The sequence below is a fragment of the Balaenoptera physalus genome, assembly GCF_965194825.1.
Source record: "Balaenoptera physalus genome assembly, chromosome: 7".
In the NCBI taxonomy this organism is placed as follows: domain Eukaryota; kingdom Metazoa; phylum Chordata; class Mammalia; order Artiodactyla; family Balaenopteridae; genus Balaenoptera; species Balaenoptera physalus.
The window spans coordinates 112,588,981-112,611,568 of NC_138886.1; the positions used below are offsets into that span (position 1 = coordinate 112,588,981).

General features: G+C 40.3%; 1 protein-coding gene across 1 annotated transcript in view; it reads right to left on the bottom strand.

Annotated features, from left to right (window-relative positions):
* Positions 1 to 5,738, bottom strand: part of PBK (PDZ binding kinase) — a 34,045-nt gene extending 28,307 nt beyond the window's left edge. Inside the window, exons 1-2 of the mRNA XM_082469017.1 lie at positions 5,540 to 5,738; positions 429 to 506 (exon numbers count right to left, since the gene is read on the bottom strand). Coding sequence (XP_082325143.1) covers positions 429 to 486 — 58 coding nt within the window. The 5' untranslated portion in view covers positions 487 to 506; positions 5,540 to 5,738. The remainder of the gene's footprint in view (positions 1 to 428; positions 507 to 5,539) is intronic.
* Positions 5,739 to 22,588: the final 16,850 nt, after the last annotated feature.

Consider the following 22,588-nt stretch of genomic DNA (forward strand, 5'->3'; position numbering starts at 1 on the left):
TATGTTATCTTCTAGAAATGTTATAATTTTGGCCATTTTTGCATATGACGTGAGCTAAGGGTTGATTTGCATATGGATATCCAATTGTTTTTATTTATTGAAAAGATTACCCTTTGTCCATTGAATTGCCTTGGAAAATACCTTTCCATGTATGAGAGGCAGAAAGGTAAAGTAGTTCCTTAATGGTCCAAGTTAAGTTGGTTCTTCACCAGGGAGAACCTACAAATCTGTTAGAATGTCAATAAAATTAACTCATAGATGACCAAACTCTGGCCTATAAAAGAAGTCTTATTTCTTAAGATCAACATTATAAAGACGACTTATGCTAAAATTGTTCATGTGTGATAGATAATAATTAAAGGATCAAACTATAATAATACAAAGACATTTCTGATAGCAATAACAAAGAAGAAAGGTTTATATCTTACCAGATTTCTTTTTTTCAGATAATCTGCTTGGTGTCTTGAAATTACTGGTTTCTTCCATTGTAATAATCACTCAAGGTCCTATGATGAAAATAAAGAGAAAGTTACACTGCAGTTATAAAGAATACATCTTTCATTCACGAAGAAAAAATTCCTGTAATACTATCACTCATTTACATAAAATTTGAGAACTGAAAAAGACCATGACAAATATTTAGTCTGATTTTATTTACAATGAGAAAACTGAAACCCAGAGAAGTACAATTACATACCCAAGGTCATGCTATTACTGATAGTGAGTTTTTTGTTTTAGTTAAAAAATAATATATGCACACGGTTAAAAAAAAAAATCACCTAGTACCCTCCCACACTTCCCAGGGGTAGTTATTAACAGGTCTTTTATATCCTTTTAAGAGATTGTCTATGTAAGCAGCATTATTCATAATAGCCAAAAAGAGGAGACAGAAATAGCTATCAGATGATGAACGGATAAACAAAATGTGGTATACAATACACACAACAGAATATTATTCAACAGAGTACATAGTCTAATATAGAATATTATTCAGTCATAAAAAGGAATGTAGTACTAATATACACTACAACATGAAAGAAACTTGAAAACATTATGCTAAGTGAAAGAAGCCAGACACAAGAGGCCACATATATGATTGCTGTTATACAAAATGTCCAGAAAAGGCAACTCCATAGACAGAAGATAAATTAGTAGTTGCTATGGTCTGAGGGGAAGAGAGAATGTGGAGTGACTGCTAGTAGATGTGTGCTTTCTTTTTTGGGGTGACGAAAATGTTCTAAAATTAGGTAGTGGTTTAATATATTCAATTCTATTCCAAAAACCACTGAACTGTATACTTTCAAAGAGTGAATTTTATGATATGTGAATTGTATCTTAATCAGCTATTATTTTAAAATTGTTTTTGAAAATAAGGTGTACATACTGCATACACAAGCAAGTTAATCCAAGCTTTTTATTTCTTCTGTAACATATTTCTTAAAAAAATCTTTTTTATTAAAAAATTTAAATTCATTTTTCTTTTTAAAAAAAGTTAGGTTCCATATTAGATTTACTATAAAGCAAACTGTTCCTACATGTCTATAAGCTTGTTTGGATTGTCTGTAAAAAACTGGGAGGCAGAGAGAACATTTGCCTAAATGTTGCACAGAGCCCTTAATATCCCTTAATAGATAGCATCTTTAAAAACTCTGTGCTAATAAAAAAAAAAATCGCACAAAGGCCCTGCTTTGTCTATTAATATGAAGCCTATTCATTTTTTAAAATGTAGCTACAATCACCACTGTCTTCAGATTTGCCTGAATTTAGAACAACAACAATCCCCTTTTCATGCCAAATATACTAATTTAATCAAGTGACGTCCAACTAAAAGGAAGGAACAAGTTTTTCTGAGACAAGTTTCACATCTTTGGGAAAGGATAAACTATTTTTAACAGAGTGGGTTCAGGAGGTATTTCTACCTTGGAAATAATTTCCCCCGTGAGATTCTGATTTCCCTTTTTGCATCTCCATCTTTCCTCACAGGAAGTTGTGAGGGAGCATCTCAATGAGTTTCTAAGACTTCTCTCTACCTGTGGGAAGCTAATCTTCATTCATTCAGTCAACTTATACTTATGTAGCATGTACCATGCACCAGGTACTGTTCTAGATACTGGAGACACAGCAGAGAACATGACCCAAACAAACAATAAGATAAATATATAAGATGATGATATATAGTCAGGAGAAACATACACCAAGTGAAGGGAGACAAAAGGGCTTGAAATCTGTGTTAGGGTAGTCAAGGGAGGTCTCTTTGAGGAGATGTCATTTGAAGGAAGTGAGGGAGCTAGCCCAAGCAAATAAATACCTAGGGGAAGTCTGCCGGACAGAGGACGTAATGAACCCAAAGGTCCTGAGGCAGAAATGTTCAAGGAAAAGCTAAGTGGGCAGAGCTGGCAAGAGGGAGAAGGAAATGAAGTCAAAGTTTGGGGATGGAGGATGGCAGATCAAGTACAGCATTGTGGCCATAACATCTCTGGCTTTTATTTAGAGAGCTTTAGTCACAATAAGGATTTCAGCTTTTAGTGAGAAACGGGAAGCTATTAGAGGGTTTTGAGCAGAGGAGGTGAAGTGATATACTCCATCTTATGTTACACCAGGATCACTATGGCTTGTGTTTATTAACTGAAGAGAACAAGGGCAGAGGCAATCGGACCAATAAGATGGCTATTTCAATAATCAGGAGAGATAATGGTGTCTTGGATCACAATAGTTAGCAGTAGAGATGGTGAGAAACGGTTGGGTTCTGGCTGTTCTGAATCTGGAACCAGTAGGATTTCCTAATGTTTGGTTTGTTGTTAGGAATGAGAGAAAAGTCAAAGACAGCTCCACGTTTTCAGACTGAGCAACTGAAAGAACAGAGGTGCCACTACTGAGATCAGAAAACCAATTCTGAATGCCTGAGTCTGACGTCCAAGTAGAAATGTGAAACACACAGCTGGATATCGGTCTGGAATCCAAGCTGAAGATGTGTATTTGTGGGATATCAGCATGTATATGGTATCAAAGCCAAGAGACTGGATAAAATCACCTAGGAAATACGTACAGATAGAAAACTGAGAGCTCTGAGGAATCTCAACTTGAGAAATGAAAAACAAACAAAGTAGCCTGAGAAGGGGCCAGAAAAGCAGGATGCAAATAAGGCCGGCAAGAATGGTATCCTGGAAATCTTACTGCCTTCTATGTCTCATTGCCTTTCCCCCCTCAGCATAAGGCAGATTTGATATTGAGATAGACTGGGACCTCGGATCTTTTACCAGAGTGCTTGCACTTGCACCTGGGGCAATTATGACCAATAAGATACCAAAAGGCCACAAACCAACGGCCACTTCTGAGGTGCCAAGAGCAAAAGCGGGGTACTGTGCATGATCCCTGCACACAGCACGGCGAAGGTGGTGGGCAGACCACCTAAGCCACTACTCGGGCTTGACCCACCAATCCACCCCTTCCCTCACCCTATTTAAGGACCCAGCCCACCCTCCTCAGGGAGCAAGCAAGGGCACCTGTTACTTGTTTTTGCTCCCTCATGCTACACCATGAGTCCCAATAAAGCCTTGTCTGAATTCCTTATCTGGCCTCTTATCAATTTCTATTGATAAAAGAGTTCAAGGACCCGAGCTGGTAACAATAGTTAGAAGCAGCATGAGTGTTAAAAATAAAACCTCCCTTCAATTAAAAACACCTAAGTTGGACTTCCCTGGTGGCACAGTGGTTAAGAATCCGCCTGCCAATGCAGGGGACACAGGTTCGAGCCCCGGTCTGGGGAGATCCCACATGCTGCAGGGCAACTAAGCTCGTGAGCCACAACTACTGAGCCTGCGCTCTAGAGCCCGCGAGACACAACTACTGAAGCCCGCGTGCCGCAACTACTGAAGCCTGTGCGCCTAGAGCCCATGCTCCGCAACAAGAGAAGCCACCGCAATGAGTAGTCCCCGCTCGCCGCAACTAGAGAGAGCCTGCACGCTGGAATGAAGACCCAACGCAGCCAAAAATAAAATAAATAAATAATTTAAAAAAATTTTAAAAACCTAAGTTTAAACAGAAGCCTTTTAACATTTCATTACATTCTAGGACACTCTAGGACTCAGTCCCACCTTCCACTCCAACCTACTTGCACCTAAATATATCCTATCCATTCCACAGATGTCTGAGGCAACTTTTTTCACTACTACACAGTTTAGGCCTTACTCTACTGATAAATGGCTTCTGGCCACTGGCCCTAACTCTGTTTCAGATTCTGTACATATTGTATGTACACATTATATATATATATATACATTAACTGCTAAATTACCATACTAATCTAAATCAAAATGTTCTTAGGAAGCATAAAATTATAAACATTTTAGATGATACATTAGAAATGAGAGTAATACAACTGTTAGCAGAATTTCATAGTTTGTCGAACACCTAGGGTATTTTTAAAAAGTCATGTACTGTTTGAGAAGCAATACTAAAAAGTGGACAGCAAGCTGGGACTTCCCTGGTGGCGCAGTGGTTAAGAATCCGCCTGCCAATGCAGGGGACACGGGTTCGAGCCCTGGTCCAGGAAGATCCCACATGCTGCTGAGCAATTAAGCCTGTGCACCACAACTAGTGAGCCTGGGCTCTAGAGCCCGCGAGCCACAACCACTGAGCCCACGTGCCACAACTACTGAAGCCCGCGCACCTAGAGCCCGTGATCCACAACAAGAGAAGCCACCGCAATGAGAAGCCCCCGCACCACAACAAAGAGTAGCCCCCGCTCGCCGCAACTAGAGAAAGCCCACGTGCAGCAACGAAGACCCAATGCAGCCATAAATAAATACATAATTTAAAAAAAAGTGGACAGCAAGCTAATCAACAGGTCTACTGGATCAGATGTCAGTAACTTTTGGACCTAGGACTAAACAAATACTGGATACTACTGGCAAAGCTAAAGTGTAGCTAGGCAGCAGAAAAAGGAGGGGGGAAAAATAAAGAACGGGAGAAAAAGTAAAGATAACTGAGAAAAGAGAAACAAAATAGACGAAAAAAGTAGAATGAAAAAGAACGGGGAAGTTCTGATCACATTATTTCTAAGGTCCTTTACACCTGACACCCTCAGCAGGATTCCCGGAGGTAAAGGCACCCACTGTTCATCACCGGACCCAGGAGCTTACAGACGCAGGCTGTTAAAATCCTTCTTCCACCCGCTCCGGGGCTCACGGTATCCCTTTGTAAAACAATGGCAGCTTGCTAGAGCAGGGCTTCCCATATCTGTCTAACCACCGTCTTCTCCTACGGAGTTTCCATACGAAGTACAACTGTCAAGCTCTGATTCGAGAAAAGGGCAATTTCTTTCTTGAAATCCCCACCTAACCCCATGATGCAGATGCGCACTCGGGTCGCCAAAATGATTCCTAAGATAATTCCCAGTTCAACGCCATATTCCCAACGTCTTCCACCTGCCTTCCAGGCCCCCAGCTGTCAGGAAACCAAACGCAGAGGCCTCGGCTCGGGGTGGGGCGACCCCCGGCCAGGCCCACGCGCGGAAAGGACCCGCAAAAGCTCCCCTTACCGGAGCCGCGCGGTGGGACGACGAGATGTCCAAGCCAAGGCTGTCTTGAAAATTGGTCCCGAGTGGCCCCCGACAACAAGCCGCGACCGCCTGCACGTCCCACCTGCCGACACAAACAGTCAGCAACTGTCGTTGCGATGGGAACCCGCCCGGCTTTCAAAAGCGCGCGCACCGCCCTTACGTCTGCCGAGAACTACGGGGTGGCGCGAAGGACATACCAAGCCGCATTCGCCGTTACTTTTTTTCCTGCTCTTTGCATTTTGCTTAGCGATCCCTTTTACTACCTAATTGGGATGATCTGAAGCCAAATTAAAGGAAGAGAAGCGCAGCAAAGGACAAACTGATTTTTACAGTCACTGTCAGCCCTTCAGACGGACAACTCTAGTTAAAAAGAAAACATGCCTGTATTTAGGCTGCACTTCTTCCCCAGTTACGAACACTGCGCCCAGAATGTGTAATGGTTATTACATGCATTTTTATTACAGATTTATTTGGCCTCTAAACACTGTACCTAAAAACTGATTAGCCTCGAGTAGCAATCATTTTTGGCTGAGACGAAAAATAGATATTCAGAAATTTTGCTAACTCTTATAATCACATTCATTTCACAACAAATATTTAGAGAGCACCTACTATATGCCAGGTGTGTATTGACTGCCCACTGTAGAGGATATACTATAGTAGTCACTAAAAGAGACACACAAGACGATTAAGTCACAGAAACCCCTCCTGCTCAGGAGGAGCTTAGAATCTATGCGGTGGGGGAATGGGGGAAGGGTGGGTAAGTACCCTAAGAAAGAAACACACACACAACACAACACAATACAAAACAGACTATGATGTAGGTTACTATGATCGTAAACCACATTTTTATTTCAAATGAGGAAACTATGGCGCAGAGAGGTTAAGTAATTTGCCTAAAGTCACATAGCTAATGAATGGTTGAGCCAGGACTTGAACCCATGTTAAACTTGGACTTCCTCTTTAACAAATGTGTTCAAAATGTCTTCCGTCTTACACACACATACACACCCCTCCACCTCCAGGGCCTTCCCATTTTTGGCCCCCTCTCCTAAGCAGAGATGGTCTCATTGCACCTTCCCTCTATTCTCATTCTAATTTTTTTTTGCGGAGGCATAGTATAGACCTCATCGTCTTTTTTAAAAAAATACCTATAATTTTTTATGCTTTTTATTAAGTTCTACATTTTTACAAGCCCTCTGTTTTCTATTCTTACGGCTAATAAAGTCCTGCCTAAAGCCAGAGGCTTAGAGCTTCTTAATTAACTGCTGCCTGTGCAAAGTAACTCTAGGGAGATGAGGATATTGACACAGGTGTAAGATGAGGCAGAAAATATTCACAGGAATGAAGGCCCTTGGGTAAAGGCTTATAACCATCCTGTTCTCCATCTTGTAACTACAAAAGTACCTCCAGAGATTATCTGAAGAAACATCTGAACTTCACAAGCTTAATGTTATTGCCTATGAAATGTAACCACTAATCTCAAAATCTTGCACACCAGTCAGTTGTCATGGGAAACAGCTTCCAACCTGAACGGCTTATTTCTCCCAGTGAGTAAATAGCCTGGATTCCTTGGCTTAGGCAAAAGAGACCCAAACTCTGTATTTGACTCTTGGCTGGTTATGCTCAGAGGAACATCTGCATCCTCACCTTTTTATGGCATAAACTCCAACTTCTGCTCCATTCAGGGCCTCCCCTTTTGAGCTTAGTTTAAAGGAGAAAAAAAAAGGGTATTAACTTTTTTTCCCTCTTTTCTACTGGTGATACATTTCAGTTCTCTTTGAGGCCATATGGATGCTGGTGATTGGCTAGAATGGTGGGAACGTTTAGGGAAGAGGAAGAAAAAAGTGAAAATTTCAAAATTTCATCTTGTTACCTCTGTCTGTCCAACAAGTCAACGTGTGCCTAGGGTGCTGCTCTGGCATCCTGAAGCCACTGGGTCCACAGCTGAGGCCACCTGAGTGCCCCCCCCCCACAACCATGGTGCGTCCCTTCTGGGTCCCAGTTTTGGTGAATGGCTCCTCCATCTAACCCACATCCTGAGCCAAGAGCTTCCCTTTCCCTTAACCCATCCACGTTCTGACAACTCTTCCTTGTGCATCTCTTAAATCTCTTTCCTCCTCCCCATTCCACCTTCCTCCGCCTTGGACTATAAATTCTCATTTCTCTCCACTGATGACCCCAACAGCTTCCTAATTTGCGCCCCCTGAGTCCGGTCACTCCTTTCCTCCAGTTGATTTCCACATTGCTGCCTGGTTAATCTTCCTGAAATGTAGATTTGGAAATCCTTCAGGGTTTCTCATTAACTTCAGGGTGAAAAACAACTCCTTTTAGCATCTGGCTCTGAATGTCTCTAGCTTGGGTTCCTCCAGCTCTGAATCTGGTCTCCAGTTATACTGAGTTAAGGTAGTTCCTGCAACACGCATGTTTTCTCGTGTCTCCAGCACAAGCCCATGAATTCCTCTCTGCCAGGAAAACCCTTCCCCTCTTCCTGGCTGGATCAGTATCTCCTCATCCTTCAGCTCTTAGCTCAGGAGCTGCCTGTCCCAGGAAACACTCTCTAATGCCCCTAGTCTACGTGATTCCTCCTCCAAGCTCTCAGAATGCCTTCCGACTTTCCCTGTCCCAGCACATAACCCAGTGCATTGGAATTTTCTCTCTACTTCTGTCTTCCCCCACTAGAGTGTCAGTTCTATATCCCGCCCCTGCCTGCCTAGGTGAGTACTCAGAAATGTTTGGTGAATACATGAGTGAATGACAAGATGGATAAACATTGGTGCATATAGAATTTATCTGTCCTTCAGTGACACAGAATATGCCAGTTTGTCTGGAAGCTGGTCCTGTTACTGACCTGGGTTCTTGACCTTCCTTAATCAATAGAAATTGATAAGAGGCCAGACAGGAAATTCAGGCAAGGCTTTACTGGGGCCTCCTGCAGCAGCAGGAGGGAGCAAAAACAAGTAACAGATTCCCTTGCTTGCTCCTGGAGCGGGGACCGAGCTGGTTCGGGTGGGATGAGGGTAGATACAGGTGCAGGGATCGGCCGGGAGAGGTGGCTTAGGTGGTCTCGCCACCCCTTTGGTGGAGTTGCGTGCAGGGTGCATGCTCAGTACCCAGCTTGTGCTCCTGGCACCGGGCTTTTGCTCCCAGCTCCTCAGAAGTGGCAGTTGGGTTTTTGGTCTTTTCGTATCTTGTTGTCCATAATTTGCCCCAACTGTGCATGCACACAGCTATTTTTAGTCCCATACAGTTTCTTTGTATTTTGTTGCCTGAGGAGACGTTTGTCCAGGTGCAAGCAGAGCAGAAAAGGGTCCCAGGTCCCAGGTCCCAGACTGTCTCAGTCCAAGCTGATAACTTAAATGTCTTAGCAATGGTCCCTGAATCAATGTTTGCTGACTGTTATGGACTGAATGTCTGTGCTCCCCTAAAATTCATATGCTGAAGCCTTAACCCCCTACTGTGATAATATTTGGAGGTGGGTCTTTTGGGAGATAATTAGGTTTAGATGAGATCATGAGGGTGGGGCCCTGGTCCAATGGGATTAGTGTTCTTATAAGAAGAGACACCAGGGACTTCCCTGGTGGCACAGTGGTTAAGAATCCGCCTGCCAGTGCAGGGGACATGGGTTTGAGCCCTGGTCCAGGAAGATCCCACATGCCGCAGAGCAACTAAGCCCGTGTGCCACAACTGCTGAGCCTGCGCTCTAGAGCCCACGAGCCACAACTACTGAGCCCGTGTGCCACAACTACTGAAGCTCGTGTGCCTAGAGCCCATGCTCTGCAACAAGAGAAGCCACCGCAATGAGAAGCCCACTCACCACAACGAAGAGTAGCCCCGCTCGCTGCAACTAGAGAAAGCCTGCATGCAGCAACAAAGACCCAACGCAGCCAAAAATAAATAAATTTAATAAATAAATTTATTTAAAAAAAAAAAGAGGAAGAAGAGACACGAGAGAGCGCTCTCTCGTTCTCTTTCTCTGTCATGTGAGGAGCCAGTGAGAAGGTGGCTGTCTGCAAGCAAGGAAGAGAGTCCTTGCCAGAACCCAACCATGTCAGCAGCCTGATCTCAGGCTTCTAGCCTCCAGAACTGTGAGAAATAAATGTCTGTTGTTTAAGCCATCTAGTCTATTATATTTTATTATGGCAGCCTGAGCAGACTAAGACACTGATCAGATCTGGAAGTGGTTAACTCCAGCACAGAGGAAGGGAAAGAAAAGAATCAGAAGGAAATTGAGGAGTTTTTGCTCCCATATATCTTCTCATTCTTATATTTACCAGTTTTCCCAATAGTTCCTCTTTATTATTATTATTTTTTAATTTATTATTTATTTATTTTATTTATTTTTGGCTGCGTTGGGTCTTAGTTGTGGCACGCAGGATCTTCGTTGAGGCAGGTGGGATCTTCATTGTGGTGCGTGGGCTTCTCTCTAGTTGTGGTGCGCAGGCTCTAGGGCACGTGGGCTCTGTAGTTTGCAGCACGCAGGCTCTAGTTGAGGTGCGCGAGCTCAGCAGTTGTGGCACCCGGCCTAGTTGCCGCTCAGCATGTGGTACCTTAGCTCCCCCGCGGCATGTGGTGTCTTAGTTCCCTGACCAGGGATCGAACCCGCGTCCTCTGCATTGGGAGGTGGATTTTTTACCCCTGGACCACCAGGGAAGTCCCTCAATAGCTTCTCTTTTGATTGCTAAAAACAGATGACTCTCCAAACTGGATTCCAAACCCTTCATTGTTCAGTGGACTTGTCTAAAATCTGAACGTGTTCATAATGGAACCACCCTGCTTCTCCTCCCCATCACTTCCAGCACCAGAGTCTCAGAGTTGAGAGGAACCGTCGACATCGCTTTGTTGGGCTTTTCAAGATGTGGAAATGCCTCTGTGTCATCCCATTCCAGGGAGAGGACTTCAGACATGCCATGCAGCCCACTGCTTTTCACACAGCCCTAGCTTTCAGGAAACTCTTCTTAATATTGGAACAAAGCTAGCCATATCACCACAAACTCTAGCTTAATGACAACATTTAACTAATATTTTGGACGCAACTACTGTATGCCAGACACTGGGCTACACACTGGGGAACCAACATTGGGCAAGATCAACAACTCGGCCCTTTTCTTCATAGAGTTTACCATCTACTGGAGAAGGTAGACAATAAATGAGTGAATAAAGCACTTGCAGATGGTGGTCAAGACTGTGGAGGGTGTACGCGGGCTGCCGTGATGGAGAATGATGGGTGGTAATGTAGAGGAGTCTACTCTCATAGCGTAGTCAGAGAAGCTTTATCTGAGCAGCTGACTTTAAACTGAGACTTCAGGGATCAGAAGGAGCCAGTCGCATGAGGAGCCAGGGGAAGAACCTTCCAAACAGAGGGAAGGGCCAGTGCAAAGACACTGGAGTGTTTGGGGGACCAAGAAGAAGGTAGGGTGGCTGGGACCTCGTGGGAGGTGGGTGAAAGTGACCCAGGATGAAGCTGGAGAGGTAGGTGTCCTCTTAGTGCAAGAATAAGCTATTGAAGCATTTAAACAGGAGAATGACATGGTCTGATTTTTAGTTTAGGAGGATCACTCTGGCTGGAACATTTTTTAAAAATGATGCTGGAGAAATTGGACATCCATAGGCAAAAAAAAAAAAAAAAAGGAAAAGGAAAAAAGAAGAATCTTTACCTAAACCTCACCTTATAAAAAAATTAACTGAAAACAACATTATCCACACCTAGATATATATACAACTGAAATGCACCTATGTGCACCAAAAGACATGTACATAATTGTGTATAGCAGCATTATCTGTAATAGCCAAACTGGGAAACCACCTAAATGTCCATCAAGAGAAGAAAGGCTAAATAAATGATAGTATATTCATGCAGTGGAATACCATATACAGCAATGTCACTGTCTGCACCAACTGGGATTAACCTCACAGTGTTGAGCAAAGAAGCTAAATACAAAAATATAATACTTCTTAATTCCATTTATAGAATGCTCAAAAACAGGCACTATGAAACCATACTATTCATAAGTTTAAACTGGCAAAAAAAAATTTTTTTAAAACCACCAAAGTGATGACCATAAAAATCAGGTTTGTTGTCACTTAGGAGGAAGGGGGTGAAAAGTGATTGGGAGGAGAACAGGAAGTGCTCCAGGAGTGCTAACATTCTAGCTCTCAATCTGGGTGATGCTACAGGAGGGTTTGCTTTGATAAATCATTGAGCTGAATGCTATGTTTTGAGTGCTTTCTGTATTTTTGTTATATTTTACAACAAAGGAGCTTTAAAAAAAAAAAAAAAAGGAAAGGAAGGAGAAGAAAGTGCATGATGGAAGTTGAGCCTGGGAAGTTTGGCTGTACATTGGACATAGTAAGTGGGCTCTGGTGGTAAATTTGAAATTGCCAGTGAGATGTACTCAGCGCAATTTGGAAGACAGAAGTGAGCCAGAACCCCTTTCCTGCCCTTTCACCTGTGTCCCCTGGCAAGCAGAGTTGTGGGGCTTGGGGTTTCAGTAGGTGTGTTCTAGTGCCTGGTCACTGACTCTGTGGGCGTTGAAAGACACCTGCAGTGGTGGTGGTGGTCTCTTGACCCCTGGATCACAGCTATGGTGAATATCCTTGAACATGACATTCCCAGCCTCAGCTTCCTGCCTGGAAATAGGCGCAGATATATAATCCTCATAAAGGGAAGAGGGAGAGTGAATAACACAAACAGTAATACAGTCCACCACAGTATCCTAGAAATCTTCATAACTGTGTAATAAAGTCCATCATGGCAAAGAGCTGGGAAAACATGGACTCAAATGCAAAATACAAAATATAAAACTACAAAACTTTTAGAAAAACATGTAAAACACAAAACTATAAAACATAAAAATGTAAAACATATAACTATAAAACTTTTAGAAAAAAGCATAAAACATAAAATTATAAAAATTTAGAAATACACTGGTGATACTTGAAGAAAAATCGCTTTGTTGGGCTTTTCAAGATGTGGAAATGCCTCTGTGTCATCCCATTCCAGGGAGAGGACTTCAGACATGACCCTAAAGGCATGGTCTATAAAAAGAAAAATTGTGGCTTCCCTGGTGGCGCAGTGGTTGAGAATCTGCCTTCCAATGCGGGGGACACGGGTTCGAGCCCTGGTCTGGGAAGATCCCACATGCCGCGGAGCAACTGGGCCCGTGAGCCACAATTACTGAGTCTGCGCGTCTGGAGCCTGTGCTCCGCAACAAGAGAGGCCGCGATAGTGAGAGGCCCACACACCGTGATGAAGAGTGGCCCCCACTTGCCACAGCTGGAGAAAGCCCTGGCACAGAAACGAAGACCCAACACAGCCATAAATAAAATAAATAAATAAAATTTTTTAAAAAAAAGAAAAATTGATAAATTGAACCTCATCACAATGAAAAACTTCAGTTCTGCAAAAGACCCCATGAAGAAGGCTAAAAAACAAAAACAAAACAAACAAACAAAAACAAGCTACAGAATTGGAGAAAATATTTGTGAACCACATGTCTGCAAAGGATTTGTATCTCAGCTCTTGTATAAAGAACTCCCAAAATTCAACAGTAGAGAAAACAAACAGTCCAGACTGAAAATGGGCAAAAGACATTGTGATAGGCTGAATGGTGGCCCCCAAAGACATGGGTTTCCAATCTCTGGAACCTGTAAATGTTAGCTCATTTGGAAATAGAGTCTTTGCAGATGTGATTAAGTTAAAGGATGTTGGGATGAGGAGATTATCCTGGATTATCCGGTGGGACCTAAAAGCAATCACATGTGTCCTTATAAGAGGAAGCAGAGGAGATTGACACAGACACACAAAAGAGAAGGCAGCGTGAAGATGGAGCAGAGGGAGATTTGAGGATGTTGATCTTAAAGATGTGGCCTTGTGGCCACGAACCAAGTAATGCCGACAGTCACCAGAAGCTGGAAGAGGCAAAGGACAGATGATCCCCTAATCACCTCACTCGTACGCTTCATTCCACAAGGATCTGAACACCTGCTAAAGCCTGCGGCTGCCTCTTAGATGATGTTTCTAACTATCACGTTTTCCCTTTCCACTTAATCTCAAGGAGAAACCACTTTTGGTTTAATTGTTGTCATCTGCTTCATGAATCCACCTGTGGAAGTAGGGAAGTGGTAAAAACACTGGGCAAATATGACATCTTATTATAGTTTAATTACTTTTAGCTTCATACTCTGCTCCCTTCCCCAAGGATAGTAAAAGGGTGTGTCAGTTCAGATGGATGGTGATGGCAAGACGGAAACGCTTAAGGGTAGAAAAGAGAAAACAGGAACGAGAATATCAGTGAACTCTTAAAAGGTATATTTTACCTTTTATGCTACCGTCTGGAGCATCTTCCTAACACGAGATCTGAGACAGGGGTGCAGCTGCAAGCTTGGAGCAGAGAAAAGAGCTGGAAGCCCTCCACACAGCTGCCTGTTAGGAAGACTGGACTCCTCTAGCTTTTGCTCATCCTCAATGGCTAAAGATTTCCACTTTCAGCTCTGACTTTTCCTACCGCCCAACAAGAAATGAAACTTTGCTTGTTCTGGGAATATGGGGCTTGAAAAACAAGAAGTGCTTTGGAAAATGTGCTGGGATCTGAGTGGCCTATAACTGATGAGTTCCTTCCTCCACTGTGGTCCAGCAAACCGGGAAGATGTAACAGGGAATTCTAACCTTCCCTCAGGGAAGACGCCTACTTAATGCCTAACGAAGATCAGTATTCCATCCTCTGTGATTGTGTAAGACTTCTGGGCTGGTTCTGACCTCTGGCCACGGTTTCGGCACCCTGACTTTGTTTTTGCTCTAAGATGTTCTTTGCTTTCTAACTCAGCCAGAAAACATTTTCTTGATTTTCAACTTCTTAGGGTGAATCAATACAGTAAATAACAGGAAAGAGGTTTTGGTGGTTTACATTTCAACTACTCAATACCTACCTGGAATGCATAGAGAGTTTAGAGGGAATGGAAGTCCTTCTGCTTACTGCATGCTGTTGGAAATTATCCTGCCAGTAAGGCAACAGCATATACTAAACAGATTGAGTGAAGAGAAATAAACCAGATGTACTCAAGACATAAGAAAATGATAGGTTCAGGCCCTTTCCTCTGGGGATGGAGTTAAATGGAGAAGCTGGTCGGGCTGAACACACGTACCACATATTAAAACCCATGAAGCAGAGCCATAAAAACAAGACTGGAGCTGGGCTGCCCTTAACCAGAAATCACTTTTCCAGCAACATGATACACTCATTTTTTAAAAAATGGTTGCTCCTCAGGTGAAGAGCTAGGTGGATATCAGAAGGGAAGGGCCCCCCAAGACCTCAACACCTATAGGCCTTCGTGTATACCTATTAATATTCTCAGCACAAATTCAGCAATCCTGAATCAGAGAACAGTCCTAAGCTAGGTATATAGCTTATTAAAATGGCTGCTGTAGTGAACAGGACGGAGGGAGGGAGGGAGCCAGCTTTTATTTATTTACTTATTTGTTTGTTTATTTATTTAGACTGTAAGCTTGAACTAAGTGGACTTTGATGAGGCTCTTCCCTGGAAGTGGTCAGAGGGATTTTGCTTTAAGAACTGCTCATGAAAAATTCCAGAAGTGGGTCAACTCCTTCATTCACTTATTCATCGAACAAATGATCCTGAGCCAGGTGCTGGAGGTTAAAAAATTGAAAAAAAATAAAAACCCACCCTGCCCGCAGGGAGCATATAGACTAGCGAGCAAACAGATACAGTAGAATTGTGATAAGTACATAATGGGAGTCTGACTCTACTTAAGGTGTGGGAAGATTTCACTGATGTGGGTCTTGAAAAGTAAGAAGTTTGCATGACCATCCTGATTGGTGGGCAGAAGGGGAGTGTCTGGGATCTCCAGGCAGAGGACAGACTACGTGGAGGCATAAGAAAGGATGCATAGTCTTAGGGCAATAAATAGCAAGGAAAAGTGACTAGGAAAAATAGGTAGAGGCCACATCATGGGCTTTTCTGATGGTAGGATTTTGTTTTGTAGGTATTAGAGAGCCACACAAGGATTTCAAACAGGAGAGTTATATGGTCAGATGTTAGATGGAGAAATCTCCTTGGTACATATTGGAGAGGGGCAGACAATGGGAGATTGTTGTCAAAGTCCAGATGAGAAATTAAGAAGTGTTAAACCGGCCGGTGGCAGTGGGCTGGAAGGGACAAAATTAATCAGGCCAGTGTATGGAGTAGAATCAACTCGTAGGAAAAATTACTCCTCTGTGATGGGGGGACAGGAAGGGAGCTGGGAGGAAAGGAAGCTAGCAGAGCTATCCACTAAGCTGAACTGACATCACCTTGAGTTCACATTGTTGTTTAGGCCTAAAAATCCAATAGAATATAGTTAAAAATTCCAGGCCAGATCAAGACTGAAGACATTTTTTGTTTTGTTTTTGTTTATTTGTTTCTTTGCATCTTCTGCAAGTTCCTTTTTTAAAAAAAAAGACTACTTTGAAAAATGTATTTAGTTTAATGTGTGTTGAATCAAAATTCACATACAGTGAAATGCATAGGTTTTTATGTACACTATTGATAAATTTCACTTATTTCACACACAATACACAAATGTATACATCTGGGTAATAAACACTGCAGTCAAAATAATACATTATTTCTGTCACCCAAAAAGTTCTCTCTTGCCCCCTTCCTGATAATCTCTACCACCCGTAGATAACAATTGTTCTGATTTCCATCATCTAATTAGTTTTACTTGTCCTTGAATTTCATATAAAATAAGTCAGACAGTATGTACTTTTTCTTAGCTGAATGGATAGCTCACAATTTCTTTCTCCCATCTTCTGTTGATGGATATTAGAGCTGTTTCTAATTGGGGGCTATTGTGACTATAAATGATATAAATATTATTGTACAAGTCTTTTTGTGGATATATGTTTTCATTAGTCTTGAGTAAATATTAAAAGTGGAATTTCTAGGTCATGGGGCATGGGTATATTTAACTTTATAAGGAACTGCCAAACCATTTTTCCAAAATTGTACCATTTTACACTCCCACTAACAATGTATGCTTTTATTTCTAGTGCAAAGTGGTATTCTATTGTGCTTTTTAATTTATATTTCCCTGAAGACTAATAATGTTGACCATCCTTTCACATGCCTGTTGATCATATTGCTTCTTTTTTAAACTCTCTGTTGAAGTGTTTAGCCCATTTTTCCATTGGGTTGGTTGTCTTTTTATTATTGAGTTGTACACGTTATTTATATACTCTGAACACAAACCTTTCATTGGCTGTATGTAATGCAAATATTTTCTCCCAGTCTTTGATTTGTCTTTTGATTTTCTAGACATCTTTCAATGAACAGATTTTAAAATCTTTTATGAAATCCAATTTAACAATTTTTCATGGTTAGTGCTTTTTATGTCCTTTCTAAGAAGACTTTGCCTCATCCAAGTTTGCAAAGATATTCTCCTAAGTTTTCTTCTAGAAGCTTTATAGTTTTAGCTTTTTTTTTTTTCTGGTCACACTGTATGGCATGTGGGATCTTAGTTCCCCGACCAGGGATTGACCCTGCGTCCTCTGCAGTGGAAGGGCAAAGTCTCAACCACTGGACCGCCAGGGAAATCCCTATAGTTTTCGCTTTTAATTTGGGTTTACGGTCATCTCAACTTTTGTGTATGGCAGGAGATAGGGGTCAAAGTTCATTTTTCCTGCATACATGTCCCATTCTTCCAGCACTGTTTATTGAAAAGACTTTCCCCTTAGTGACTTTGTCGAAAATCAATTGATAGTATATATGTAGGTATATTTCTGAATTTTCTAATATGTTCTTTTGATCTAGTTGTTTGTCCTTATGCCAAAATCATTTTGGCTTGATTAACATAATATTACCACAAGTCTTCAAATCAGGTAGTAGAAGTCTTCCAACTGTGTTTTTATTATTGTTTTGACTATTCTAAGTGCTTTGATTTTCCACATAAATTTCAGAATTATCAGTTTAGACAAAAAACTCTGTTGATATTTTGATAGGATTGCATTGAATCCATAGAGCAATTTGACCTCTGAGTAATATTGAGTGTTCATGTACATGAACAAAGTGTACCTCTCATTTTTTTAGGTCTTCTTAGCAATGTTTTATGGTTTTTGTGTGTAGAGGTTTTGCATGTCTTTTGTTAAACGTATTCTGCAGTAGTCTATTTTTTTTGATGCTATCGTAAATGACCTTGTTTTCCACTTTAATTTCCATTTTTTGTTGCTAGTATAAACAATAATACAAACATACAATTTTTGTATGTTGAGCTTATATCCTGCTATTAACTTAACTTATTTACTAGTTTTAGTAGATTTTTTGAGGTTTTTAAAATATACATAATCGTGCATATATATTTTCTTAATTTAATTTTCCAATATTTTATTAAGGATTTTTCTATCTATATTCATGAAAAATATTAGCCTGTAATTTTCTTTTCTCATAACATCCCTGTTAGGTTTTGATATCCAGGTTATGATGACTTTGTAAAATACTGGGAAGGTATTCCTCCTTCTCTATTTTCTGAAAGAGTTCAAGATTAGTATTTATTTCTTACTTAAATATTTGATAGAATTCATCAAATTTCTAATTTACAAATTAAAAATTTAACTACTTGAACACATATGAGCTATTCAGATTTTCTATTTCTTTCTGAGTTAAGATTGGTAAGGGCATCCTTCAAGGAATTTGTCTATTTCATCTAAGTCCTCAAATTAATTGGTACAAAGTTGTTCATAATATTTCCTTACTATCATTTTATCATCTGTAGGCTCTATAGTGATGTCCCTCTTTCCTGACTTTAATAGTCTTTGTTTTCCCTCCTTTTTTTTGATCAGTTTTGCTAAGAGATAATAAATTTTATTAATGTTTTCCAAAGAATAAACTTTTGGCTTTGTTTGTTTTCTCTGTTGTTTGTCTATCTTGTTTCATTAATTACCACTCTTACCTTTTTTATTTCTTTCCTTCTAGTTGATTTAGATTTAATTTTCTTTTTTTTTAATTGTATTTTTTCCCCTAGCTTCTTAAGGTAGAGATTTAGATAATTGATTTTAAATATTTTTTTCTTCTGTAATGTATTTAAAGTTATACATTTCCTCTAAGCATTGTTTTAGCTGCATTACCTAGATTTTGACACATTGCATTTTCATTGTATTTTGGTTCAAAATACTTTCTAATTTCCCTAGTAATTTATTCTTTAATGCAGGGTTATTTAGAAGTTTGACTTTTAATTTCCAAACATTTCAAGGTTTTTTTTTTATATATCTCAGTATTATTGATTAATAATTTAATTCCATTTGGTCAGAGAACATACTCTGTAAGATTTTTTTTGAAATTTATTGATACTTGTTTTTAATGACCCATAACTTGGTATACATTAGAGAAATTTCCATGTGCATGTATAGAAATGGTATATTCTACGGTTTGGAGTGGATTACCCTATAAATGTCCATTAGATCAAGTTGGTTGATAGAGTTGTCCTACATATAGCACAGCATATATTCTATGTATATAGTGTCTATTCTTATTGATTTTCTCTCTCCTTGTCCTATCAATTGTTTAGAGAAGAGTGCTAAAATCTTGAATTATGATTGTAGATCTATTTCTTTTTTTTTAGTTCTGTTAGTTTTTGCTTCACGTGTATTAAACCATAAGTGGCGGCACTTTTTTTTCATCAGGAGGCACATATGTCTGGTTGTCTCTCTTTTTAGGATGTTAGTAGTTACTGATGGTTAATCCTTTGATCCATTAATTTATTGAAGTTTACAAAATGGTGATATTTTAATTCAGTTCTTTTTCATTTAGTAGTTGCTTCTCAAACTACTATTTTGTTAATCAGTTATACTATTTATATAACTGCTCATTCTTTCCATTTATACACCAGTTTTCAAAATAATGAATTGGTTGCCAATCATCTTTCTAAGGTGACCACTTACGGTTTTTAAAAAATACCTTTATAAATACATGGATTTGAACAGATTTGATGGATTTTAATTCATTTCAACTATAGTCCTTACTGACACACAGTAACATCTTTTGCCAGTGGAAGACTTTTCCAGTTGGCTCCTGATTCTTGTTTACATGACTTTAATAGTTTTTGATAGTTTCATTTTCAATTGATATGACAAGACGTTTCAGACCCATCTTGTACATTTCTCACCCCAGACTTGGTATCAGCCATTTCTTCAAGAAGCCCCCATATTTTTCTTTTTAAAGTGGGATATTTCAATACCATAATCTGGGTGCTAGGGATGAATCTTGCTTTTGGTTTGGTCACTGTTTCTAGGTCTAACTGTTTCTTAAACAAAGTTGCAACCAATTTTCTAACTTTAGCCACACATTCACCCCCACTTTCAAAAGTCATTACTGCCACTGAGTCCTAAGCTTTTTGGGAATTCCGTAGCCTTCTCCAATCATGGTTATCATTCAGCCTTTTCATGTCTGTTAAGTCATTCACTTCTTGTCCATCAGCTTCCCAGTTTGTTATTGCTTTTGTCTCCCCTCCTGTTAACCCATTCTTGTAGGCTTATGCCTGCAATAGACAAAGTTGCTTTATTCTTATTTCATAAGGGCATTAGGAGGAAGTGAAAGAAAGGACATGTGAAAGGACTTTCTCATTTTTAGCTCTGAAACTCTCCTTGACCTTTGTATTCGTTGTTCAAGTACAGCCTTCATTACTACTTAGTAAACATTTGTGGAAGAAAACTGTCTTCTCTTGGGCTCGCTTTGTGACAAGATGGGTCAGTCCAGGACATGCTGGATGAGTTGTTCCTAGACACTTTCCATTTCTCCTCATTCCCGGACTCGGCCTTGCATATTCCCTGGCAATCGCCTCATTATTTAAGTTTTAGATCCTGAACTTGCGTTCCCCTGAATTTCAACACACATCTGGTTGATCTGGACTTTCTGATTCTGTCATGCTTAGAGCCCCTCCTTGCTTATTAACCTTGTTATTGACTGACTGGTCACCAAAGCTTAATCCGAAGCTCAGATTCCCGGGTGGTGCTACTGGTCAACGTTAGCTGCAACAGAAACCCTTTATCTGAGGAAGACCTGAACATGCTGACTTTTAAGGCAGGTAGGTCTGCTCACACAGGAAGAAAGCTTTAGGAAAGAACCATTCTCATCCGTCTATAAAACATGGAATGTCATCAACCCAGAGCTCCTTTGGCTTAAAGAAAGTTGAGCTCTGCTCCCCACACGAAAGCCCAGGGAGGAGACTTTTTGCCAGAATTATTATTTATTTCAAAACATTTTATATTCTGAGGGAGAGAAAAAAAGACACTTACATTATTTGGTTTGGAAGTTATTTTGCTTTGCCCAAGTTATTCCTCATCTTCCAAATAATTTGTGGGATGAGGGGATTATCTGATATCTCATGTGAAAAGGAAAAAAGGAAGAGGAGAAAAACTCTTATAATTCTCTGGGGAAGCAACATGGAATTAAAATGGGAAAAGGAGGTACCAGTGACACGTTCCATTTACCTGCAGTAAACACTGTGTAGAGGACGTGTTGACCACAGAATCCACAATGCCAGAAATGAATGCTGACTCCTTTTCTCAAATGTGACATATTTTCTGCAGAATTTGATTCTGATCTTCGCTATGACCACCCCTGGTCACTCAGTTACTGGAAACCTACAATGCCAGTTCTTTGCTAAGTGTCTTTGGCAAGTCCTTTGCTAGTGTTTAATCACAGTAAGAAGGTTCCAGAGACTTTATTAGCTGTATAAAGAATTATAGAGATATTAGCCTAAGTTGGATGAAGCCCAGAGCAGCTGTACTGCTCTTCAAGTGCAGGAGAATTTCTCAGAGATACATTATGCTAACAGAAAAGTATCCTGGGATTTAACCCTTAAATTATGTTAACAATGAACATGTGTTCCTCGTTTTACAAAACAGCTGTATTCCTGAAAATTGTGTAAATCTCACATCTCATACCTACTCTTACTTCCCCTTTCAATACATTGTAATTTCCAGAATGCTTAATCTCCATTTATGGCTGAATGTCAAGGTACATACTGTTATCTTTCAATTCCTCTACTTCTCCAAGTTTCTTTGACAAGTACTTGAATATAAAAATGTAAATATACTCTGATAGCTATGTATTTAGGAGGTGTTTATTAAATGTTTTGGTAAAGTGAATATTCGCTCAGTATATTTTGATTTTTACATATTGATAGGAATTAAGTCTAGGCTTTATCCAAAGTGTATGACTAGGGAAGGGGTGCCTTGCAAAAACAAGGGAGCCCACTAAGTTTGCCATTTTTATTTGTTTAGCTTGCAAATTTCGATGGTTCCCAAATGCCAATTTTCCAATCAGTCTGTAACAAAGCTTCCACAGGACTACCATTAAAAGAGTAAAAAGGGGGAATAAATGACATTTTAGAAGGCTAAATGCACAGTTTCAAAGATTATCCTTCCTAATCCTGAGATTATGACCTCCTTTCTTATTGATGCTCAAATGCCCTCTCAGATCTGAAATGGTGATGGTTTGTATAGATGGTTTTTCAAAGATGTCCTTATATGGCAAATATTAAAAGGGGGCAACCCTACAACAGCCTCCCAATATTTTTTGGAAATTAACTGATCAGTGAAACTCAGAAGTATGGAATGTGCTGGTTTACTTAACCTTCTAAAATGTATTTGCCTGTAATTAATATATACTGGCATGAGGTACTGGGAGTGCTTTGGCTATGCATAATTTATGGAAGGAGACAAATATGCTCTTCCTTTTGAAATTAAAAATAAAAAGATTCCACTGTTCAAATGGGTGCCATCAATGTATTTTCCATTAATCATTAAATATCATCCTTTTCAAATTAATCTAATTTTCCATTTATTCCAGTGCTTGATTAGCCAACAACAGTGCTTCTCAAAGTAAATATTGTAAGAGCACTAGTTCCCTGTGTTAACAGTTTTCCATGCTGCATGACAAATTACCACAATCTTAGCAGCTTTAAACAACAAACATTTAGATTTCCACCTCTAGGATGACAGTGTCGAGAGCTCTGCAGTCTCCAGCAAAACA